The following is a 27,191-nucleotide window of genomic DNA, read 5'->3' on the forward strand; positions in this document are numbered from 1 at the left end:
GAGTAGGCTGCGGCAAAGGACTGGTGTGCAAAGCAGATGCCGCCTATATACCTGGCAAGGGGCTGCCCCCAAAAACACATCAAATTTGGGGCAAGTGGTTAAAGTACTTCACTTGGGACACTGTGTGATAATTATACTGTGTGTGGGTCGGCATCGGAAGAAATTCATACATTGTGATTGTACTGTGTATGTTGATCTGTTTATTCAAATTAATAAAATTTGGTTATTAAAAAAAATATTTATAATGTTATATATATGAAACTATCAATATACTTACCATTTTTTTTCAGTATTCCAATATATTTTTGGCATGATGTGACGATAGTTTACATTCAAAACATGTATACTTCATTTTGTTGTAGTTATATTTGACACAATATTCTTGTAAGTCGATATTGTTGTTGTCATCTGCATTCTGTGATACAGATGGAGACTGCTGTTTCAGGCCCCGCTTGAGGTAATTATGTTAATACTGGAAGTGTAAAGTGGAGAAAAGAGTGCAGGGCTATCTTGGAGATGCCCATACAACAGTATACAAGAGAGGAAGACTTTAAACTGCAGTACCCAAGGTCGGTCAGTTGAAAAGCATCAGGATAGAGAGCCATCGTGCCAAATAGAAAGGTATTGGAGAATTTTAGAACAGGTGTCCTGGAACAGAGCCCGCTAACTTCATAGAATCTGGGTGGCCAGTGGTGAACCGGACCTGCACAGGAGCCACCTATGATGCTCCAAAAAAAGAAAAGGATCATTGACCGGTCAAAGAAAATATCTGAATGATGAATGACTGTCAAAGTAAGCAAAATAGGATCCACTCCTTCTCCTCTGCCTGGGCATGACCACAAAAAAATCAAGGGAGAAAAAGGAGGTGACATGACAGCTAAAGCAGCCCTTCCTTTCAAAAGGAGTATCTAAAGAAGGACGTTCACAAATTGCTCTCAGGAGGACTTGAAATGATTCATTATGATCTGTGCAGTGATATCTCTGAACATCAGAGTTACATGCAGAGTCCTTGCTCCTGGACAGAAGCTGCACAGCAATGCTATAGTTTTTGGCCCTCATTAGAAGTGCAATGCTAAATTCTGATCCCTGTTGAAACTGTTGTTTGCACAGGGATCCAAGTTTTGAGTTGTGTGACGATTATTACTCCCTCACAGTTTTTCCCAGATAAATTCTGGCAGGCCAAATATTCTGAAATTTACCATGGCAAAACCAGCAAAAACTTGGCGAATTTTATTTGTTAAAAACTGATTCTGCATGATATGCCTTACTCTGAGTTACAAACTTGGGATAAGAAGTATTCATCACATGTGGTAAATACCTCACCCCAAGGTAATAATATTTATCATGTGTGATAAATACCACACCCTATTATGCCTAACTTGTAATGAGAACCTTAGTCGAACACAGGAAATGTCATGACCAACTGTATTGTCTCGCTGGAGACTCAGATTCATGTCATAACGAGAAGTGCAAAGATCTTGAGAATATGGCCAGGAAGGACAACATCATAATTTGAAACTCAAAAGAAGATACCATCTGTGGCTGTATTTAGTCTCTCTTTATAAAAGTATATATTTGAGACGAAAATATGTGGTTTTTTTAGAACTGATCTGTTGATGTCTGGAGAAAATGGTTGCATTTCCAAAATATATTTAAAGCTGATGTTTGAGTGACAAATCATGTTGCGTTGGACCACTCATCCTATTATTTTGGAGCCAGGGGCATTGCAGATATGGCTGTTACATGGCACCCATGTAGAGGCATTCCAAATTGATAATGCTTCCTTTTTTCTTTTTTTTACATTACTGCTGGCAATCGGGACTGCTAATCTTGCATGGGGTGTCCACTAATGTAATCTTGTCAGACATGGTTACTATTAAAACTCTAGTAAAAGTAGTAGCTTGCGATAATGTTAATTGAATATAAGTAGCTCTATTACAGAAAAGATTGGGGACCCTGCTCCAGGATATATTGAAATGCAAGCGTGTATGTTTGAAAGCATGACAGTCCCATGGACTGCAAGATGATGAGCCTTCAAGAGATGAGGCAAAACTTGAGGCAGGACCTTCAAGTGAAAATGGCAGGACCAAAATAACCCATCTGTTTTTTGGGGAAGAGGAAAGGTTTTCATCAGGCATTACACTGCAGATTCCCTACCTCTGATATTGAGGAGGGCAGTCTTCCTCAAACATACAATCAAAAATGTGCATTCCTGGCAGTTTCAGGAAATGTGTGTAATTCATTTGCCATTACACTGCAGACATAGGATTACGTAAATGGAACGATATAACATCAGCAAAAGTGAAAAGTTTGAGTCCAACACCAGCAGGCATCTTCACAGTGAGTCTCACATAGGGCTCAGTAAATAGTCTGTGAATTCTGTGTTGAGAAGATTTCAAGGATCACATGGTCACCCGCTGAGAACACTGCTTTCCGGCTGAGAGACTGTTCCAGCACCCCCTGCTTTCTGCTGAAGGCTCAGCAGAATGAGGAGGTCTTCAGTGAAATGCTGCTGACAAATCAAGTCATATTACTGGGTTACCGTATTTGTCAACTGTTTGACGAAGTTTGTATAAGAGTGCCACCAGAACTCCTTTAGTACTCCTGCCTGGGCAGAAAGTGGAGTGATTAGGACTCAAAGTTGCCATTTTTCTCTCTTTTTTTTTTTTGTTCACATATGAGTGAAGTTGTCAATGACTAGCATATTTAATAATTTGGCCTTGTGAAGCAAGCATGAAATTGTACAGTAGTTTCTTGGATCCAAAGGGGGAACTGTTGCCTCTTGAATTATGTAGGCACCAGTCCTGATGAAATATAAGTCATAAGATTAGTGTGGGGAAACAATATACCAAAAAATTCATACATAATATGCAGATATAAAGGGGCTTGTGGTAAACAAGTTTCATCAGTTTTCTGTTAAATTGTCATTCACATTTTGCTTCCTCCCACCATCATATTGCATGGAGCAATGGGTCAGTCAACTTTACCCATTGGCTCCTTTCACTTTAGTGACTGAACAAAGCCTGTGCAATTTTTTTTATCTGCATCTAAAAATAGTTCCTTTCTCTTCAGTGGCAAAGCTGATTCACAAGGTGTGTGCTTTTTTTATTTTAATTATCTTTATATTAACTTCAGATATCAGCTATTAATGTTGACTGTGTTCTGGGAGCCTAGTTAGATGGTGATTTATTTTGTCTCCTTCTTGTTAAACTTATAAAGTGCTTTAGTGACATTGTAACATTGTAGCTGCCCTGCGAGTTGAGTGATTGGGTAGGTGGTGATTTATTCTGGTCTCTTTCACAAACAATAATAATAAAATGTATGGCTCCACTGCAGGGCTTGTGTATGTATGTGTGTGTGTGTATATATATATATATATATATATATATAATATGCTTACAGTAAAAAATAAATTTACCTTCACACCAGCTTGTAAAGGCTAGATCTATTGGCTTTCCCAGTGCTTGTTTCAAGCATCTTGCCATGCAGTGATCAAAGGCGACACAGAAAAAAATATGGCGGCTGGCTAGTATGGCTGTAAAGTGGTTGCGGAGCCGCTCCAGAGTATGCAGCTTATTTAAGCGCAGTCACTTGTTAGGAATGCTGAAGTGCATGCTTTGATCTTCTTCATCCACCATTTTGTTTTGGTGCCTCTCTGACTGAGACTGACAGCAGTGTGTACATGGCTCAGGTTTAGAGCTCTTGCTTGAAAATCAGGCATTCACTACTGACGGAGCCCAACGCTAGAATCTCACAGCCCATGACGGTAGCCCAGGCCATGTCTAGAAAAAGAGGAGAGAAAAGTGCTGCTGCAGGAGAAGGAGGTGGAAATGCTGGCCTATGCAGTCAGGCAGCTATGTCTGGAGCCAGCAGACAAATTTCGCATGTGTCCCATTGCAGCCAGGTTGACAGGATAATCGGATCTAACAGTGTGCTGCACTCAGCAGCCTCAAGCCTCTGGTCTGGACAGACGGGGGAAATCCCATGTGCCTGCACCCTGTGAGCAGGGGTGGCAGGAATTCTTTCAGGCCCTCAGAACAGTCTGTTAGACGTGGGGCAGTACAACTTGAAGATAGGACCACATGCCATATATTGGTGTCCACCCCAGCCACTTTTGAGCCACCAGCAGTTTTTGGAGATGCTCTAGCCTATCTCCCACACTCCAATTAGGAATTGCATGACTCTGATCACATGGAGGCTGAGGGAGGAACAGATTTAAGGCAGACCACAGTGGCAGGTAACGTAATTGAACAGTGACTCTCTCTGTTGTATATAAATGGGCTATGAGTGTACATGATAGAGACACAACTACTGGGGCAGCCATTAAATCAGGTAATTGTTAGATGCTCTGAATTCTAGTATGGGGGTGGGGCTGCTGAAGCCATTGCTGTGACAGAGCAGGTAGTTGAAACTGTATCTCAACAAGGTCAGTCTCAGTGCTTAGACAAGACCAGGGGCATAGAAGCGGTGCAGGAAGCAACTATTTTGGGTGTCAAACTGAGCTTTATACAGGCATGCCCAACATTAGATACTTAAGGGCTGCTAGATCCAAGCCTGACTACGAAACCTGGTCACTCTTGTGAGCTTGAGTTGGGGGAGCAATTGTTCTTACTGTCTGAGCTCTACTCTGAGTTAATCTATATCATCTAGGATCGTTGGCAATGTAGAGCATACTATTAGGAGTCAGAGCAAACCCCTGATAAAAACTTTGACCATCATGGTCTTTAGGCCTGCAATAGAAATATTCTGCAACACAACTATCTCCCTTGGTACTAAGGCTGAGTGGGTGCGAGAGAGGATACCACAGATCCCCAAGACTTTCAACAGCCTTCCCTCGATATAATGTATCACGGACTTATGCACACTGAGAGGAATCTCGCAGAGACAATCAAAAGGTCAGTGCAGCCACAAATTGGATTTAAGGCACAGCATTAATAATGTCTAACACCTGCAGTAGCATTGCTGAAAGACTCACAGAGCTGGAAGAAAGGACTATTTAATTGGAATCTCAACACACTGTTATTCAGGAGCAGACGGCTGGTCAAGCTGCCCAGATTGTAGACATACACTGGAAACTAGAGCACTTTGACAGCCAACAGCGTCAAAATAATCTCAAGGTATCTGGCATAGGGGAAGGAGCTGAAGTCTATTCATGATTCTACTGTTTAAATCTGCTTTTCCTTAATTAAATGACTGGGACTGACAGATAAAAAGGGCCCACAGATTCCCAAAGACCAAGAAACAATCACACAATTTGAACAAAGTGGCTTTGGGGAGACCCAAAACAATACTTGTATTCTTTGGTAACTTCATTTTGAGATAGAAAATCTTGAATAAAAATGCATGCTGATGCAAAAACAACTGCTTTAATTCACACAGTTTTTGTTAGACCTCATTTCTTTTGAGAGAAAAAGGCTACTGAGATAGTTTATTCAACCATTCTAAGAAAAAATCTGCTATGCTTGCCTCATGAATCCTGCACACTTAAAAATAATTAAGGACTCAAAAGTTAATTTTTACACCTCGAAGATCAAAGCAAAATTATTTTGCGATAGACTATAGTGATTGCACGCACTAATAAAATTGTATGCATAAATGTATAATGTGAAAACGTGAAAGGAGATTTGCATGAATTTTTATTGCAACTTGATTATTTTGCACTTACCTGCATAGCTCAGTGCAGCTGATCAGGCAGGTTGCCATTACAACTTTGCTATGTCAAAAGCAGGCTTATGGATGGTGCTTTTTTACTTAGTAGCTGGGGGGGGCACTTGATTGGAAGCCCAAAGGGGGTGGGAGGATGGAATTAGATAAGGGGGGATCTACAGAGGGTGGTGTGGGGTTAGGAGTGATAGTGAAGAGGAGAGCCAAAGCTGGGGGGTTAATTAATGCTTTCATATTCAGGCATGTTTCACGTGGCAGGGTTTAAATAAAGACGTTCCCCTTCAAAAATTTGAGGTAGATGAAAGTGATTAATGTTTGATAAAATGTAGTTGTGGCTTCCCTAGGCTAAATAGATATGTGTAGTACACATAAGCGAAGAATAGTATCTATTAATATAAGAGGGCTAAAGGTGAAAAAAAGGCTGCTAGTTAAGGAAGAACTTAAAATGTTAAAGGCTGATATAGTACGTGCGCAGGAGTCATAAGTTTCCCATGCCAGCCATAGATGCCTGGATAGTTTAGGGCTTTGTAGTTTTGCAGTAACAACACAAACTTCAAAGACTAGGGTATTGGAATGTTACTCAAACTTAATTCATAAGTTAAGGGGTTTTATGAGATCCACTTGGAAGAATAGCTTTAGTGGAGTGCGGTTTTGGAGCTCAATCACTCACTTTAAACGATCTATTTGTCAAACTCGACGAACCTGAGGTTTTTGATACTTTGGACTTGGAATGGGCCCAGTGGCCAAAGTCGGTAATTATCTGAGGCGAACTTAATTGCTGCAGTATATGTGTGTGGTTTGGGTCTCAAGGTTGAGTGCCAAAGTCCTTCACTGGGCTTGAATCACTAAGGGCCCTTGGAGAACTCATTGCCCTGAAAGGACTCGATGCTGCTAGTCGGCAGTATGCGTGAGTCTCCATAAATGGACTGTAGCACTCAGCCTTGAAACCCAGACCACATGCATGCTTCACACTGTAGGCTGATTGGAGCCCCCTACGGGTATCCAGCATATTTCCAGTTGAGGCCATTCCCAGCCACCCTGTTCCTGAGGCTTGTCACAAGGGAGTCCCTCCTTTAGCAATCTCCCTCTCTGGGTCGTTGTAACCCTCTGAGCCCTTACGATGATCCCGCCATTTTTACTGGGATCGAAACTCAGTTGACTTTAAAAACACTGAGCCTACATGATAAATGAGAATTTACCGTAAATGGTCATGCTGTTCTTGTGTTTGTTTATACACTTGTTGATCACGATTCATCACTTGAGTTTATTACCTCTCAAGAGAGCAATAAGCATGTTTATTTTGCACCAATATTCACTGCACCTCCATGTGTCTTGAAATTGTTTTTCATAAACTCCTTTGAGTTCATTTTATTTGCCATTTGGATCTTTGCATCTAAAATATTGTTACTAGGGGCCAGTGTGTTTTTTGTTATTGTACCAGAGGGAGGCACTGCGTACCATGTTATCAAGCCATTGCTTTTTGAGCTTGAGCATAGCAGCGCGCAAGCGCTGCTTTTCTGACGTTTTGGTATGTATCTGGGCTTTTAACAATGCCCACCTCGCACCCATCACTACCACTCGTTCATGGGCTTGCCCTTCAAAAATCATTTGATGACATTGGTAAATGGTTTACGTTTGTCCCTCCTTGGGGAGGTTTTGTTACCGCCTTGGCCATCGCCCCTGTTACATGGCTAATTGCAGTTTTGCTGATAAGTTTGACTGCGAGCGAACTTCTTTTTACTTTTGTGTGTCTCTTTGTGCTGATGTGCATGGTGGCTGTGAATTGGCTCGCTCATGTGAAACTGTTTTACTTTTAATTTTCAGTTTATGTGGCAAGAAAAGTCCGGTTAGGAGTTTACAATGCTAATAGCTCTAACTCGAGCAAATGCAAGACCCATTACATTGCAATTGCTTGTTTGATCTGGCATCAAGTTGGCTGCCATTGGCAGTAACCCTGCGAGATGCAGAAAAGGCCTTTGAAAAGGTATTCTGAGATTATCTGGGCCACTGTGAAATGCATGTTTTTCCCAAATCGTGATTTGGTATGCATTTTGAAATCCATTTTGTTGTTTGGAAAGCACTTCATGAATCACAAAATGGGTTTAGAACATTCTGAAATGCATTTTAACAACCTGTGACTTCACAAATCGCAGGGATTGTGACTGCTGGGTCGTACATATGGCCCACAAGAACTGTTAAGTTTATTTATGTCCATGTTGGGCCATATTCCGGGGTGCCCATTGTGTGTTGGGTGCCCTATGCTAAATTGCATCATGGTGATGCTGATTGACCCATTGCTAAAAAGTACGTCATGTATGAGCAGATCTGATGCCAGTTAATGATATTGTTAATGTCTCTTACCCACTATTAAATAGAGGGAAATGCTCACAGCTTACAGTTGCTGTGTTTGAAAAACACCAATGACCTCATTTAGAGGTAGGGGCAGTGTTATAAACGGGTTCAAAGATGTTTGTGCCTGTTTTACCACTGAACGGTAATTGCGCTTATTCTTCTTTTGCACTGTAAGTTTGCCTTAACTCCTAGAACGTAGCTTGGGAAAATGTGGTAATAACACTGGCAAAATGGGTGCATAAGCTGTTTGTGGGGCTAGCTACTAGGATCCTTGTATGTAAATTTTTGAAAGAATGTGCACAAAGATAAATGAATGCTTACGTCTTTGTATCTTTTTTGCAGATTTTTAATGACTATGAAAAATTGCTCCACTCAGAAAATTATGTTACAAAGAGACAATCTTTAAAGGTAAACTGAAACCTATGGATTATGAGTTGCACTGTTATAATGACTCTGGATGTGTTATATTCATACAAATTCTGTGGTGTTAATCTTCAGTTTGGTCCCATAATTTTTGAACCCCCTCTTATAAGAGGGACCTGAAAAACTCTTGCTATAAAAAACAAAACAAAAATAGTGGTTTGCTTTATCTGGCTCTTTGTCATAATATCGTTGTACATTTATCCTCAGGATACTAAGATGTGAAGTTATATGTGGTTGTGTTATAGGTAGTTGTGACTACATTGTCAAAGTACTTAGCAGTGGAGGTAAGAATAATAAATCAGTAGTTCTCAAGATACACTTCTTTCGATGACATAATGGTCGTTGATTACTCCATTCGTTATTTTTGTAGGTCGAAATTAAAATCACGATAATATAGCAGAGTACCCATTATCTTGGCCACAAGAAGTTTATTATTACTCTCACACTTCAGGGACATTTTCCAACATCCCAAGTATATTTACCTATGGTGGTTTGGTATATCAGTTTCAGTACATTAGTTTCTATATTCTTTTCAGATGTATTGAACAAAGTTTAATATTATGTTGAGTCGTGAAGTAAGTTGTTATCAACAGTTTTTACTTAATTTCTAATTGAAAAAATACGATTTTATATTTTATGCTTATTTATTTGCTTGTTACACCCTAGTTGCAACCCAAAACCTACTATAAAGCTGTTCAGAAGTTACCAAATATTGAAATGTTATAGGACGTCAGCAAGTAGAAAGTAACTACACAGGTGTTAAAAGTCATAGGAGTTTTTGAAGAAATAGTCTTCTTGAAGCGGATTGTTACAATTGTTCCTTTTCGCTGAAGCACCTTGATAAGCAGAAGTCAACTAGCCAATTCTCGTACATAAACAGGTTATGGGTTTATTGTAGAAGAAATAGTTTCTTACCTGTCACTCCATTTCTCTCGTAGGGGTATTTCCACAATAGTCATAAGCGTTGAATAGTTCTGTCCGACTGCAGGAACCCCGGAGCACTTTTTCCAATATAACTTCTTAAGTTTTCATGTTCGCCTTACTTCAGGAAGGCCTCCAAAGTCACTTAAAAATGTTAATATGCAGCCTAAAGGCAAGGCTTCAGTGTCCAAAATTCTTCATCCAGTTTGCTTCAAAAAGGACAAAGTTAAGGCGCATACATTCAAATGCATGAATGAGTTGAAAATTTTAACAGAAAAAAATCCTTCACAAACCTTTTTGTAATGCAAAACAGTGATGAAGAAGTGCAGGGCAGTGTAGCTCATAGGCTGCCATTATAAATAAAGAAAAAGGAGGCTGTGACTTTAAGAACAGCCAGCCCTTCAGTATCCGATCATTTTTTCTGGTTCCTGCTGACAAGACCCTGGAGCATTGAGCTCGACCTTTTTAGGTTTGGCGGGCAAAACTATTCAATGCTTATGACTATACATAGAAATCCCATGCGAGAGAAGGTAAGTTCCAAGTTACTTAGTGAATGTCCCAGCACAACAGCATCCTTTCTCCTCTGACCTCCCTCTCCACCTGCCACACTATGGCACCCCAACATTCTGGGACTGCAAAAGCTAAGCAGCGCAGACCAGTAAAGACATGGCAAAAAAACAACAGATTACATTTCATAACATAACTTGTTCCGTTAGAAAATAACAAGCACTCAAAACAAAACAGTCTCAGAGGCCAGACTGGATAAGACAATTTAATTGTGTACATGTTTACAACCAAGCCCATCCTTATGATACTGAAAACACACTAGTACCCGAGGCACACAGACCCCATCCATTTGAAACCACAACACAAATGCAATTTGAGGCTACTCTTTGCTTTAATGATAATGTACTCTGGTAGAACTCATAAGTTACTCAGAGGTCTGATCTTCATTGTAGGGTCATAAGACTTCCCAAACAATGTTATTTGAAGATGTTTTGTGATTTATCAGAAAGCACTTTCCTTTCAATTGCTTGAGTACATGACCCAATTCCCTTGTTCAGACTTGTGCAAAGAAGGCAAATCATTACTTTGAGGCGATTAGTTGCCTTTGAATTGCCCATCCAGCGCCAGCATAGTCATAAACAGTATCTGTGCACAATCAAGCCCACTGTTTTTTTAAGTAATTTAGCAACACTGCAAACCCTAACTTTGTTAGCACGTAAACTTGAATTGCTTCTGCATTGTAAGCTCTTTTAGCTTTGTGACATCCATATGCTAAAAGTAACAAAGACATCCACTACACTTTGCTTTTCCCCAACCCATCTTTAGCCCCTCCATCTTTAGGCCCTGGATCCCTCTACCACTGTCATGACGTCAAGCTCCACTGCCTGGAGTAATTCTGCTGCCTGCCGATTTACGTGAAATAGGATGGGTTTTTTTCCTTGTTTTTTGGTGACCTGGCGCCACTTTCTTGTTCTTTATTTTATTTATTTTTTCTTATTTGCAGTGGTGCATTTTTATTTTTATTAATTTTACTTTTTGTTACTTTTAGTGTGTCTTGTTTGCTTTTAAATTATGTTTGTTTTCCACTGCCTTCTAGAGGCAGCAGGGCACTATTCTCCGCCTTGTGTAATTGCTCACCCTTTTTTTCTGTAATTTGAATTTGTCTTGCCTGCGGTCCACAGCCCACACAACTGCACCCTTTAGGCTCCAAGTGCGCACCCATGTTAGTGGCACGGCTAAGGCAAACTTGTTGGTGCCCATCTGTTCTTTGGACCGGCCCGGGGTCTAGATCCCTTCTTTACATAAATCCTGTATCAGCCTCAACCGCAACAACTTTTTTTAGCTAAACCTGCTCTTGAACAAAGATATGCTCACCTGGCTGCAGCCTATTGACTTCCAATAAAGACCCACTTGCCTCTTCTGCGCACCTGTATCTCCCACCCTGACACTGCATTACCTTCTACTCCTTACTCTTACCCTTTCAGATGTTTACAATCCTTCCTTCACCTGAGCCACAGTCCGGTCTCAGTTGAAGTAAGCTGTAGTGGTGCCTTCGGTAAAGGCACTCTGTCCATCCTTCAGTTTATAGCATTATTTGTCGTATTTCTTTCCTTATAAAATGCTAAAAAAAATAACTCCCAGCACTTCTAGTTCACTGAAGCCAACAATCTTATGTCCCCACCATTGGACCGTACTGCATGTGTTACCATGTCAAATGAACCTATAATGAAGGCGGATGGTTGACCTGATCCTTCTAGAACTATACATGTTAAACCCCATGTATCACTCTGCTTTACTTGATCCCCTGCTTCAGTATACCATCTGTATTAGTGCACAGGAATTGTTGAAATAATTTTGTTATAACTGCTGTCAGGCAGTTCCTCTACCCAACATAGTCTACATTTAAGAAGAGTGTCCCTTGTGGCTCATCCCTTAGTTCTTCACTTTGTAATGTCTACACGGGCCCTTTGGCGCAATTCATCCGTTCATTTTGACTTACTCCTATGACTCGCTCTGCAATATAACTACTGTATATACTCACAATGTCATCTTAGACCACAGATCTTTATAGAGGTCGCTAATATCCAGGTGATTGAGAATGCTGGGGGCGTGGTCGGCCACGGCAAGAATGGCTGCCTGAAGCTGTTGCTCCACGAGCTCGACCATGCTGGGAGAGGATTGCAGAGGTGGTGGATCAGCGAGAGGGCTTTCCCATCTCCTGCATGCCTTGCTGAGTGGCCGGACCGAGCTGGCGCCTCCTCTGAAGCGAGGGATGGCCCGGGAATCCAGAGAGGTTTGGGGCCTATCGCCCTGCGGGGATGCATGGGCTCAATTTAGGCTTTCCACATCAGTATCCCGGGACACCATTTCTTTCCGTTCTCCTCCCCTCCGCCCCCCTTTGATTGAGGAGTGGCAAACAGAAAGGGGCGAGAGCACAGGGAGTGAATCTCTGCCAAGCCCCCAACCTGGGGCTTTTGGATCCATCGGAATATGGCATCATCAACCCCTAAGGTGAGAGGGGCATAGAGGCAGCATTAACTGGTGACAGGGATGGCAGCGCGCTAACGGCCCACTCTTAATTGTGGTCAGGGGGGAGCCCAGGAACTGGCAGTGGCCTTCCCACCCACTCGCAGTACAACTACCCCCGCTTCCCGGAAGACAGCCCATCTCTACAGTGGGACCCAGGGGCCAGAGGAGAGACATATGGAGTTCTAGATTCAGGCAGCATTGTAGCCCTTAACAGAGGGAAGGAGACCCACCACCCCCAACCCAACAACACCAAATTAACCAGGAGAGGTTACACACTGGGGTGTGGTCGTCGGGCATTAAGGACCGCTCTCTCTTCAACCACTTTGTGACCACGGTTCCCCTTTCCCTGCAGGGGAGTACTTTACCATAATCTCCAGGGACAGAATCCAGGGTGATACGTGCCCTTACTTTTCTCTCCACCCCATACCGTAACACAAGATGAATACTATTAGCTGCCGCAAGGTCACAGAATGTGGAGGGTTGAGTGAAACCGAAGGAGACGTGTGCAAACTGCCACATATGAGAATCTCCCCCCCCCCCTCCAAAATGGAGATCTGACGTACGTCCTGGAGTGAGGAAGAAGACCCTGCGGATTGGGGAATGACCACTGGACTTACACTTCTAAGCGGTGCCGTGAGAAGGCCCAACACCACGTCACGGCATGTTCTTGAGGTAGAGCCCCGGAGGCAGTCTGGATCACCCCCTCCGCTCGGCAATATCCAACTGCAAGGTGGTGGGTAAACACACCCGCCAACTACTGTTCTCAGAAGCTATCTCCCTACCTTATCCCATGGCCTCTCCTGCAACTGAAACACGCTCGGACACTGCCATGGAGCGCGTTCTCCGGGAAATCGCAGCAGTGGGCCACCGCCAGGAAGCCTTTCTCTCCACTCCCCTGCCTGAGCTCCCGCTGAAGGAGGGTATGCAGCAAAAGTAGCAATACTCATAAGGGTGACCTAATGGAGGAAAGACCACTGGCCCGTGAGGCCCGCCTAAAGTTTTGTCTCTTCAAAACACTGCACGAATGGTACAGGACGCCCCAGAAACTTAGGGCTGTGGGGCTTCTGCACCATGCAACCTGTTGTCATTGTCCCCACCCCCGCTGCGACTTCTTACATATACTCAACGATTGTCCTACCATTCAACCTTACTAGAAGGCAGTGGGGAACACGCTATGGGAAGTTTTGCCATTACCGCCCTCTCATACCCACCCCCTTCTCCTCCTGCATGACACAGATGATACCCAAGGTCTTTCTCACCTGCAACTGCGGCTCCTATATACTGCGTCAGCAACGGCCAAACTCTGTAACCTTAGACACTGGCGTGTAGCAACACCCCTCTCCCATGATGAGTGGCTGTCAGCCATGTACTAAGCCGCATCCTCACGAGTGACTTGTCTACAGCCTACACGACATAGATATTCCTCCAGACCTGGGCCCATTTCCTGGGTACCCTGGACGTCTGACTGTCTGTACAATCCCCTACAATGGATATAACCACAGCCTTCAAATTCGAACGTGCTTACCCCTTCCTTCCTTTCCTCTTTGCCTGAACACTCTGATTATGTCAAGAGCACCGCTAGTCAGTGAGCTCCCACTTCCATTATGCTTATGGCCTGTTACATCATGTACAAGGCAGCCAACTCCAACACCCCCACCATCCCTGGTGACAGAGATCAAGACATAACAAGCAGAAATAGCATTGGCAGGCTGGAACTAGGGAAATGAAAGAGGGAAAAACCTATAAGCTAAGCATGTCCTGCTACAAACCAATTATTTGGAGCTCCACCGCATTTCAAATATAACAGGTCCATCCCATCTTCACCTGTAAAAACTGAAAACTCGCCTCTTACACATTGTCTGGTTCCTGAACATCCTGCACTGCACCTTCACTGTCCTTGGTTACATGGCATTGTTCTCCTTCCTCAAAGGATAACCTGCTACTAAGCATGTCCATGTAACACATGCAACACATCTACTGTACAGTCTTACACATACATCCATTTGCTGCTAATGCATACAAGCGGTCATTACTGTCATTACATCAGGGTACTGTGTCCTTTCTTTATTGTTTGTTTTTTTCAACCATTTTTTACTGTGTAGTCCTGCACCAAAAGACTCTAATGGTACGCAGTAGTATTGAAATGAAGAAGACAAAGTTGAAGGGCCACAATCAACATGGGGTATGAGATAGATGAAATGACAGGCCTCTTGCGGGCTCTTGAAAGGCTGATGTGCCTTGGTCAACCGGAAGGAGGTCTGGGTTGTGACCAGTCCTAATTGGATAGAACTCAGTAATTTGGCAATCACAATGCCTATCATAAACTACTACAGTGTTTGCCTCTGCTTTTGAAACATGTAGTACGTTCTTCCTTCAAAGAGCAAATCAGTAGCTTTAAATAGGCCTGCCTGTGTCAGATGACTTCACTCATGCTGTCAGGTGCATGGAAAGAGAAGTGTTCATGATTCTGGCCGTGGAGTCAATGAAGTCTCTGGATATCACTAGGCTTTTCTCACCTGCATTGTTATCATTCACAGAATCTCTTTGATGAAAATGGACTGCAGGGAGGTATACTGATGAAAATTGTGCCACATTTAAAGACCATAACTGAGTGATTTAAAATGTGTATATTGTCTTCTATTTATTAGTGAGACTTTAGCCTTCCTCCATGTAACAGTATGAATCTAGTCAGTAAGACCACCTTCGCCACTGTCAACTGGAAGAGAAAGTTCCTAGAAACAAAGGTGTACTCGTCCTTAAAGATCCCATGTTAGTTGTACAGAGGCTTGCAAACTCATAAACAAGCTTCTTTGACAACTCTTCAACCAATTTTAGGAGTTGAGGTTTCTTCTGGGGTGAAGGTTCTGGAGGTGTGGTCCAAGCGGCTATAAATGTTCACCTTCCCTTCTTATGTATGAAAAGCAGCACTTGAATGACCTTTTTCTGGAAACCAGAATATTTCCTTATTTGGATGTATGTTGTCAGTACTGGGATCATCTGGATTGACAAACCCTGGCCTCTTGAGGAGATGTCTAAAGGAGTGTATCCACTGGCAGTTCCAGAGAGTTTGAAAATGTCCCTTTAATAGGGGTACCTGTGAAACCACTACGCCCAGGTGCAGTGACAGGACCTTTGCCATTCATTCATTGCCGAGAAAAGTGCACTAGAGATTGCTGAAACCTAAAGGATCCAGGGCCATATTTCCTGTCTGTTGTATGAGTGGAAATGGGTCTTCCTGGGATTGTGGGTAAAATAGCAAGGTGTAAATGTTTTTCCTGATTCACCTGGCTCTTCCAGCTCTGGGTCAATTCTGTGCTCCACACAGTGCTCAGAGTAATTGATATAATCTGATATATTGTCCATGGGGTTAGCACTTTCTGAAAGAGGGCTGGACAGTGGTGAATTAGAGAGGGGTCACATACGCCCAAGTCCAGTAATTCTCCTGTGCTACCTAAGCTGCACTGGTTACCAAATTAACAGAGAATTAACTTCAGAGTATTTCCCTAGTCCACAAAGCCTTTCAAAGTTGGCTATGTCCAATCATATGAATCTAAGTAAATGCCCCTACATATTTAGACATTTAGTTTATGAAGGAATCGCCAAAAACATTGCATGGGCTGAAGGACCACCCTGATTGGTAGCCAAACACAGTAACTTTGGATCGATTTTTCTAAGAGTGCTCTCCTTTCTTTCCACAGCTAAAGCTGTATTAGCATTACCAGGAAGGCAGACGGCACGTCAAATCCATTGTTTGTTATCTCAGATCAATACCACCACCATTGACGTGCACTTCCTCTGTTAACTCAAGTACCCTAGTTAATGAAGCAGTAACATCCAGAAGGCTGTCTTGGCGTAACCTTTTCATGGATTGCTTCGACCTTTAGATATAAATGCTTTCTTTTCTGAAACATTACCTCTATCAATCTTTTTACTCAAATCAGCCTCCACTGCTGACCCAAGATTTTCATTTTCAGACCGATGACCCACACGTTGAGAACATATCATCTATTCTAATTTTTTCTCCATTCTACTCCCACTGTCCCAAGATATTCTCTTTATATCATTAAGGCTGTCCTCAATTTTATATTTGATGGCCTTATCTTCCAAATTCCTCTCTTTAGCCAGTACTAGTATTGCTTGTTAATAATAAAGGTTTGTAGTACAAATTTAATGACATTGCTTATTAACAGATATTATTATAATAGCTCATTCCTCACAACTGACTCAAACATTCCTTGGAACAGCTGACTGAAGTGCCCCTCACCAATCTCAACAGTCTATTTAATAGCTCCTGCCTTTAATGACAAGCCACCACAACCTGTCCAATCTTTCAAAAGGGCTGCTGCAGGTGCCTCTTGACATACATGCATACTGCAAGCCCAGGTGCCAAAACGGCAACACATTTAAAATAAGCATCGGGCAAGCCTGTGCAACCCTGTGCTCTGTTGATCATTCCGAAATGCGACAGTGCGCTACAAAGCCCAAAGCAAAGTGAGGATTTCACCTTATTTTTTGAATCCTAGTGCGTCCTCACGCCACAACCTCGTGCACTACCTACTGCCTTCTTCAACAATGAAAACTTGCATTTAAGTAGTAACAATCTGCTTCATCAGAGAGATTTTTTAATTTTAACTCAAAGAGAAACAAGTTAAAAGTAACCTTACTGTGCGTAATTTGAAAAACCTAAACTGGTCTAATCTACCAGCAGTAGAAACAACAAATAACATGTGAACCACGAATTCTTAAAATAAATAGGAAACAATATTCTCACTCTAAAACATTAAAAAAACACAACCTTCATTGTTCATGTCATTCCTTTTTTTTTCCCCCCAAATTACAACCAAATCAATTGCCACTAATGTAAACTACTGTACACACCACCACATCACTTAACTGTTTGTGTGCAGCAGAAAAAGAAGGAATATATAGGTGCTTGGTCGCAGTTTTTATTGTATTGTCCAATTTTGTGATGTTCTAAATTATTTACAGGTGCTGCTATGAGAACTGGCATTAAAGAGAGAACGCATAATCTTGGCCTTCATATTTTCATTAAAATCGGGATTGTCTGTCCACCAGGCTTTGAAAAATCCTCCATAAAAAACGAAGCTGTACTGGTCCCCAGTCGAACAGAGAATTATCTTCAAGTCTCTGTGTCTAGACCATAAAGCCTTTCAAAGTGAACGGCAAAATTCTCTGGCCTAGGAGGTGGTTACTTCCAAACCAAGTTATTCACTTAGATCTTGAAAGAGCTCCTTTGGCCAAGGTTCCAAAGTACTGCGAATACCCCTGTGGTATAATGGGTGTTGTGGAAACAGACAATTTCAAAGACAAGCAGGAAGAACAGCATTTCTTTTTAATTTTCTTCAAGAAAGTAAGAAGCAAACCCATTACAGGAGAACAGCTGGTTGGCTGTCAGGACCCTGAACAAATGGCTCTCGGAGTTCAAAGAACCAAATCAAATGTTCCATGGATCAAAGGGACATAATAAATGCACGGGCATCCAATTGGTAACAACAAGTTTAACAGTGTAGTAACAACAGAGTACATTTGATATATATATATATATATATATATATATATATATATATATATATATATATATATATATACACTACAACCACCCTAGTTTAGTAAACAGAATTTTTCCCAACAAAATCATTAAAGGTCTGAAACATGCCTCTGCCCCTCTTTGTCAGCCTAGTACCTGATCTGTTAAAGTTACCCAACTCCTCTTCAAAAGGTTATCAGTGCCACGATCCCTTTGGATAAATGTTATGCTTAACAAATACCAATATGTAAATAAATTGGAATGAGTCCGAGACCAAAGTAACACGACAGGTATACTACGGTGCATGTCAGGCTCGGAGGAGCCACTCAATGCATAAATACTTATTGGCGATTATGCTTGTCTTTCTGACCTTCCATGCATCAGTGAACTGTGGTAAGGTGCAGGAGACCTGGAAGACTGGGGTATCTTCCTCTTTTGAGTTGAGAGCCTTTTTTCACCTGCTTATCAAACTCTTTCCAAATACCTCATGCTCCAAATGAGAATAATATTTGACTGCTGCAATGGAGGTGAATTTGGGAGGCTGGTCCTTGTTATATGTTTGATTGGCTCAAGAACCATGAAACAATGCAAAATAAAACAGTTTAAAAATGTGTATAATTATATAATCATGATATCATGCATCTTCGATTCCCAAGACTCTATATAGATGGAGAGTGCTCACAGTGATTTACTTAATTTACAAAGGCAGGTAGTTCATGGCAAAATGACCTTTCACACTTGTACCTATGCGATTACAAATGTGCCTGGTATGCAAGATATAGGTAAAAACAAGCCTGTAGCCAGAAGTATCCATTTTTGTGGGGACCTGGCTCCCACTAATGACGCCTTGAAGATAGATTTTTAGATCATGTTCTGTCTTCATAAACATTCTAAAACTGCAGTAAATTGGCGGGGTTTCTACAGCACAATGCATTTTCTTAAGTATTTTCTCCAAACCCAATCTCGGAAAAGTACATTTCTTACTCGATGCTATTAGTTGTTTGACTTCACCCTTCTACCTCTGTCTCAATGCAGAAGGGACGTCTTTGCTTTAAGAAAGGTACATATTATCATCATATCTATTTATTTATGATGCCCCAGGTAATATGAGGAGTTAGTAATACAAGGTTTCTTGCACACAGACAGAAAGCTAGAATAATAACATCTCTTCATATGGTTTCCATTATCCAATATGTGCCGCTTTCAACTATCCCAGGTATGGAACCGTACCTATCTTGGATAGAGAATCCTGAAATAAGATTTTATCTTACTCATCTAAGAGTAAGTATGATTCACCATTTAGTGGCTTTTCCCCCAGACAGGTACTCATTTTGCCTCACTTTTGTGTTGCCCATCTAATGGAGTCTTCATTCAATCTACGAAAAACATTATGCTCTTTTGCACACTGTATTTCTCTTTAAGATCTTACATTTTGATGTCCTGTTTTACATGGTATAAATGTATATACACATCAAGAAGGGGTGCACCATTTACACCACCTAAATTCTCCGTCACTATGGTACGCAATTATACTTTTTATCTGCTCTGTCCTAAAATTGAGAACAAAATACGCCATGTGATCATGAACATTCGTTGACTTGCATCTCGATGTAATGTACATATTTTAATATTTATATCTCTTAAATTGCTTGGTTATATATTACCTATCTGTAGTGAAGTATTTTCGCATTTTAAACACCCCGAGTCAATGTTTCCAAATATTATGCTCTGGTCTCATGCCCACGATCGGGATGATTTTCTTCAAAGCTCTGTTTGTCTTCTATTACTAGAGCTTGCCTCTGAGGTTTTGTTTTAAACTATGTTTTTTAGTTTTTCTTTCTCTCTTTATCTCATGTTAATTAATTTTCATTTTGATTGTGATATGTCAAAGTGAAAAGGATGTTTGTTTCTTTATGTGCTTTTATGGTCATAGTTTGACCGAAATGAAGATTTTTTTGACTGACTAGTATATATATGTATTATACACAGTGGGCAACCATACCTAAACTAAAATTCCTAACCTTCAATCCTTCTCTACCTACTGCAGCTTAGCATTCCTATCTGCATACCTACAACACTATATCAAGTCTTTTATTTTATTTCAAGCTACCATACCCACATGCCATGTCTAATGTACCTACTCAACATAACCAGCCTACCATACCTACCTATGTACATACCTATTGTCTACCACACATACATATTATGCCAAATCTATCACACCTAACTCATCTCCCATACCTACCTACCATATCTAAGTAGACCTAACTAACTATCACTACCAAACCTCACTAGCACACTTACCTGCTATACCTAGTTTATCATACCGACTTATCACTCTTAATTTACTATACCTAACCTACAATACCTATCACACATAGTTAACATACCTAACCAACCAAACCTATCATATCTCCTTACTATACCTATCATACCTACCTAGCTTCTTCACTGTGTACCTGCCATTCCAATCTACCATTATCTATCTACTTACCGTATTTGCATTTTTGCACTATTAGACTACTCACATACATACCTTAGTAAAACATATTCTTAAAAAGTACAGCTTGATTGCTTTTAATTTCCTTAAAAAATGTACAATAGCTTTGTGTTATTACTTTTCAAACATTGCAAGTACATTTTGTTATCTATTACAATTCAAACATATTGTACAACATACACATATAACCCACAATCCCTCTTGTTTAATTTTTTTCTCAACAAAACTAACAACTTCATACATCCTAAATAATAAGCCATACTTATTGGTGTTGCAGATGCCTGTTTCTCTAGGCTACTTAAATGACAGAATGGTATGGAAAACCAATGAAGATATATTTTTAAAAAATGACAGACTGCCTACCGCTGCTTATCTTGACCTCATCTAGATATGAGGCAGTGCATTGCCAAAGCTATTCCCCTATCCAGTACCCATATGGAATCATCCTGAAACAGCCTCTGGAGTACAGAAGGAGGGCTTGTACTAATCATCATGGAATCCTTACAAGCAACAAAAGTTTAAGTGTTCGTCCATGAACAAGTATTGGTCATTCCTAGTCCATTGCTAAGGATTTGAAGATACCTTCCTAGACACCACCTCAGACATCATGTTAAACCATGACAACCTCTGCAGTGTACCATGCGATTAAAATATCTGGTTTGACCACCCACTTCTTCTACGTACACGATCTATCTGGAAGAAATACGGAGGTCAGAAACATTTCCAGGACTTTAGGTTAGAATTTCGCATGCAACTGGCCATAACCTGGATGAAATCTCTCTTAACAGGGCTCATCACAGTAAAAGGAAACCTACCCGTCATCTGGAACAACCATCACCCCCTCATATCCCTTTCTATTACCCAGTCATTAAAGCAACCACTACTGCAACACAGACTGCCAAGACCACTGAAAGACAGTGGAACAAAGTCAGCCTCAAGGCACTCATCTCTGAGCTATGTAACCTACTAACCAAATAAAAGAAACGGATCAGCTCTACTGCCAGCTTTTCAAAAGCTTCAGCTTTCTCTTACAAATGATCTCTCTTCTGAGTCATTAAACAAAGCAGTAAAAAGAATGAAGGCAAAAAACACTACATGTCCACACTAGGAAACAAATCTAGCAGCCAATATGTAAAAACACATCTCCAAACACTCAACAGGATCTACAAATCTTCTGTTAAGACAGCAGTGGGGCTCCATTGCAACCCACAGATTTCTAATTTCAAAATATCCCTCTCAGCAACTTCAGAGGAGGTTTAGAAAAGTCAGCAACCTTCATTGCACAGTCAGAAGGACTCCCCACGCTCAAGTTTTCTAGAACACCATTGCTGACCACCTCTTGTAAAAAATAAACAAAAAAAACTAAGAGGCTAAAATAATGCCTCAGGAGCAAAGTACCCAACATTCAGGCCACTCAGACCAAGATTACAATAACTAGACCTGCAAGTAGACATCCGTTTCTGGCATAATTAAACCAGCTCTCAATCTCCCACTTTAAACTGGTCAAAGCAAGCAATCTCATTGACTCACCATTCAAGTCAAATCAAGTAAAGTAAAGTCAAGGCTAACATGCACATGGCCCAGAAGGAATATACAGATAGAAGGCAAGACCTAAAACAAAACCAATGTGAGGCTACTCTTAAATAGAAATAAATTATCCAAGTTTCATAGGTCTAGGGGGGAGTTAATTCCATTGCTTGACCCTAGAAACCAGGAGGAGTTTGCCTCTCAAACTAAACCTTTTGATATGGGAAATTTCCAACCAGCCCATGCTTTGAGACGTCTGGGTCAATTAGTAGTATTGGGGTGCATCCTATATTTCTAGAAGCAGAGCATCTCTGGTGGAGTTCTGTGGAAACAATCAGAAAGATCAATGTACAGGAAATGTTACTTAAGACAGCAAGAATTATAAAGTGTAGGAATCACATATCGTCCATACCTGTACATATTGTGGCCCACATTAACTAACATTTAGCGTCAATATTGTGCCACTTTTTTGGCACAGCCCCTTTGCAGAATGTTAGCTGAGATGTACAAAGCCACGCAAATCAGCGTTTTGTAGTGTTGCATGGAATGTTTCCCAAAATGTAATGCATGGAAGTGCATAGTGCTGCCTTGCATTACTGTGCATTGGGGAGGCGTTCCTTGGGTGAAACATGGGCATTCCTATTCATCCAGCCATGGATTTTGAGGCAATCCTAGATTTTCTAAGGTGAGTAAAACCGGAATTATGCCAAAATGCTTCCCTATACCAGGCCTTGTGAGGAGAAAAATGTTTATTTCTCCTTGTTACTTCCTCTTTCTATGCATGCTACATTCTGCAGCACACATCAGAAGAGGAAAAGGTACCTAAGGATTGTTTTTATGCAGGAGTGTATACCTTTTTGCACAAAAATTATCCTGGCTGTAATGCAGGCATCCTTGAGTCATAGGGCAAGAGTGCCTGAGTTGGCTCTATGCAGCACACTGTGCCAGTGTTTGGAAACAGGAGAAATGTGCCATATCTTAGTAGACATAGCACATTTGAGACAGCAGAAATGTGCCATATCTTAGTAGATATAGCACATTTCTGTTGTCTCCCTTTCATACAGCACAGCAACTTGGCTTGCTGCCCTGCATTGCATGAAATGTTGGTAAGTCTGGTCCTGTATGTTAAGAGTGCATGGTCGAGAGAAACACCAAGTCAGGATATAACACACTGACTCGTGTTGTCTGTACTAAAAATACTTTATTAATTTCCAGAGGAGCCATTCTTTGCCGAAGGATTGCAACTTATGAACTGGAAGTAACAAAATGATCTCAGTGTCAAAAGCAGGAACCCGATTTACCCATCTACATAAAATACAGTTCTGTGATCTGCTTGTTAAACTGTGTGCTTTGATGCAGCCACATTAAACCTCTGTTCTACTTTAAGTCACAACAGTGATTGAAGAAAAGGCAGGACTTTCCCGCCACTGTATTAATCACCAGAGTTATCTTATAATCCCCTCAAAACTGCTGGTCAGACCACGATCTCTGTAACAGGTGTCTTTACCATGTGAAATGCAACCTCTTTGTGAGTAATTAAGTAAGCTAGAACAGATCTGTTGTCACATTAGTCCTGGTTGCAATTTTTTTTGCAGCAGATTTTATTTTAAACAAATATATGTAAGGTGACTGTCAGACTCTGCTTTTTGAGCTTTACCCCATCATGATCACTCTCGTTCCTCTGCCACACCCTCAGCCCTAGTTTATGGGTTCCGGAGTAAATTGTTTTCAATTCCAGCTCTGCCTACCACACAGGCCATGCTTTGATCCAACAACATTTCCACCAGACAGTCCTGAGTAGCACTGCATGTCCACAGAGTGCTTCAGGTCCTCATCAGGTGTATGAAGGCTCTATCAAGGCACAACAATACAGCTGTGAAAAATGTATGTGAGGTTGCTTCTGTGGCGAATTCCATTTTGCTAGATTATCCATTTTCTTCTTTTATGTCAGCAAGACAGAGCTGTGGGACTGAAGATCTCATTATTAAACCAAAGCAAGAGTGCATAATTACTTGGGTACAAATATTGGGTACCAGATAGATTCACTCTCTACTCAGACTACTAGTACTACTCCATCTAGGACGGAAGAAAAGAGGAGTTTCCCTCAGCAAAATCATGACTTGTGACAGCTGCAAACGTAACTTTCTGACCCACCTTGCCAGCCAGGTGAGTTAGTCCAATTTGTTCAAACAAACCAAACCGACTCTGCGAGTACTAGGAGCAAAATGCATTTACATTCAGTCCGGAAATGCATGGGATCTGTAATTACTAATATCATGCATACATGCCAACAGATCTGATTCAGGAGGGAAACTCCCAATTTTTAGACAAAAATGTATTGTAGCTGTCTCTGCTGAAAATTCCCTCTCTTTCAATGTTAGTCAGTGGGGAAAATAAATTACCCCAGTTTTTCATCCATCTTTCGTGTTTCGAAATATTGGCATGTATGATAAAGGCACAATTACAAGAGGGACCAGTACGTTTTGTACATCATTGTAGGAGGTTATGTAATTGGTAATACACATGTCTGCACAGCAGCATGTTCCCACATGCAGCGATATATTAATGCTAGCACAGTATATGCAGGCCCAGTAAGTAGTTCCAGTACCACCCACTGCACACATGGAACATCACAGGTGATAACATTAATACCTTAATTTTAAATAGTGTTTCACGCTACATTTGTGCCATTTCTAAGCACTGAAAATAACAATTGTTATTAATTACTACTCGCCAGTTTAATACCTAGCAATATACCAAGTCTGGAGTGATAGAAGGGTGATTTGTCCTGGCTGGATTTCAGGTCACTCTCTCCACATCATAGCAGTAATCAGTGAATTGCATTTAACTCACTGAGTCAGCAAAATAGCTCCTGAGATAAATGTTTGCCTCTGACCATGCTGTGATTTCTAATTCCAGCAAGACCAACCTAGTGATATCTAGTAATATATTTTATTTACTGTGCTCAGAAACAAAAGGTCTGTACTATGAAGTGTTTTGCAAAAATAAATAAAAATATATACATACCTTACAGCAGATTTTGGATCACATAACAATTTTTCTGCAGGATGCATGCATAAGTCCTGTCTGATGTAAGAGGGTAATATCAGATGTAGCAACATATATACACAGAGATATACAATCATTGTCTGGTCATACGGATAACTGTGACTCTCAATTCATACCCAAGCTAGGGTAGTGTAGTTGGACGCATAGATTAACACTGGAGGCCAGCAGAGTGAATGACGCAGTTTTGATGGTCCCCTGCCTTTGCCTGTGGTTGGGGATGCTGTGTGTACTATGGCTGTGCACACAAGTTCTTTAGTTATTCAGGTGCAGCACAGGTGCACCCATTTAGGTGCAAGAGAATGATGGGCCCAGCATCACAGATTGAGAATTGGTCGAGACACGGCCTGGGCACGTCATGACTTCTGCAGCAGCTGCACTTGTGCGGGCTTTGTCCCTTTCCTTTGCCTTTCTAAGAGACAAATTCAGAAAAGCATACATAAGCCATGCAGAATTTCTGTTTTAGCCACTGTTCCAGGAAGTGGGCTTGGTTCTTACTCTGCCCTCCCTCTGGAAAACCCACAAATCTCAGGTTAAGTCAGGATCACACTTCAAGGGTCCTCCACTCGATTACAGAGCTCTATAGTAGTGATTTTAAGCTTGTGTACCTCGTAAGGCAGGCCCTTTGATTCATCCTACATAGAGGAGATTTGCCCCTCCGCAACTTGGTCGAACATCTGTCAGAGGTTTTGGTGTAAAGGAGAGATGTTGTTTCCCACTGCTCTGATTTGAGCCTTCAGGCCCTGACTAGCATCAGTTATCGCTCACAGGATCACATTGGTGGTGCCACTGCCATTCGTGTTGTAGCAGGTAGTCGGGTCCTTGGCGTCTCCACCAGGGGCCATCACCTTAATAAATTTGTCCAATTTGGTGTACTTTGATCGGGCATTAGCCCAGTTTTCTGTCATCTTTGTTTGGTTGTGCTTGGTGGACATAAACTGGTCGATGCCCTCCACCTCAGGAGCCCAGGGGGAGGAGAAGGGTCGATAGTGTGTAAGCCAGTCCCATGTGATCAGGCGGCACGAGCAGCCTGCACGTGTTTCTAACCATGACCATAGGCCTCAGGTCAAGCATGTGCTCCCCACCGGCCAAACTGTCAGAGTTCGGTCCAAGGTCCGCAAATCTGAGGGACCACCTGCCGCTCAAGCCCATTCCCTCTCAGTGCTCTGAATTTGGCTCTCCTTGGTGACATCACCGGATTAGGTCCCCTGGGTCCCCTGGGACTGCCAATCCTTCGCCCGACTGTCACAAGTCACCACCACACCTGACCCTCAGAGAGCAGCACTCCTCATCAGCATCTGAGGCTGCTCTTGCAGTGCTCACAGCATCCCGCTTGTCTCAACTATGAGGCCTTACCAAGCCGTCAGCATGCATAAGGGGGCCTGCCTCCTCCACCTCCTCTTAGCGGTCTGTGAGGCCCAGCTGCACAGCTCCCTCCTGACATCCAGTCAGGGTAGAACCACCTATCACCTGCCCCCACTGCACCACCTCTGCTGGCAAGTGCTACTACTAGGCATCTTATTCCAGACTCTGGGGTGGCCTGGGAGCGGGGGCTATGTAAGCCACCGTGCACCAGATCATACTTTTATCCCTGGCGGAGTCTGCTTCCTAGTGGGGCCAATCAGAGAAAAGGACTGTGTCCCGCTTTGGTCATGCCACTCTGGTCACCAGCTGGGGTAAAACGATTCAATGCATGTAGCTTTAAGGAATTTTGTCGTATTTTTAAGGGGCGCCACTGAGTTTTAAGAATCAGTGTCTTCCATCTTGTAGGCTCCAGGCACGCTCCCCCCCCAACAATGACATTTTACATTTTGACTTCATCAGCCCCCACTGTGATGATTCACATATTAACACACTTTTATTCAGATTATCACCGAACGGTTGTCATCAGTCTTGGACTCTCTTGTTTGGATCCTTCCATCAGCATCATTTGTGTGCTGTATCTTTTTAAAAACTAAAACTTCATAACAGATTCTAATCCAATTGTGCAGCAACTGGAATTATGCCGCTTTGTCACACACACATATATATATGCTGCTAGTGCTCACTTCGAGCTCTGCAAACACTGTGCCATATCCTAAATAGCTATGGTCACACTCATTCCAGCCCACATCCTCAACAGTCTTGTTCCCTTCTTGCCTTTGCACTATGCCT

At 41.8% G+C, this 27,191-nt stretch overlaps 1 protein-coding gene across 6 annotated transcripts in view; it reads left to right on the forward strand.

Annotated features, from left to right (window-relative positions):
* CAB39L (calcium binding protein 39 like) overlaps nucleotides 1-27,191 on the forward strand; it is an 803,103-nt gene that overhangs the window by 643,854 nt on the left and 132,058 nt on the right. For all 6 annotated transcript variants that reach the window (XM_069205367.1, XM_069205368.1, XM_069205370.1 and 3 more), the window contains one exon: nucleotides 8,359-8,424. In XM_069205367.1, the coding sequence (XP_069061468.1) occupies nucleotides 8,359-8,424 (66 nt within the window). The remainder of the gene's footprint in view (nucleotides 1-8,358; nucleotides 8,425-27,191) is intronic.

Source organism: Pleurodeles waltl, chromosome 8 (genome assembly GCF_031143425.1).
Source record: "Pleurodeles waltl isolate 20211129_DDA chromosome 8, aPleWal1.hap1.20221129, whole genome shotgun sequence".
Classification (NCBI taxonomy): domain Eukaryota; kingdom Metazoa; phylum Chordata; class Amphibia; order Caudata; family Salamandridae; genus Pleurodeles; species Pleurodeles waltl.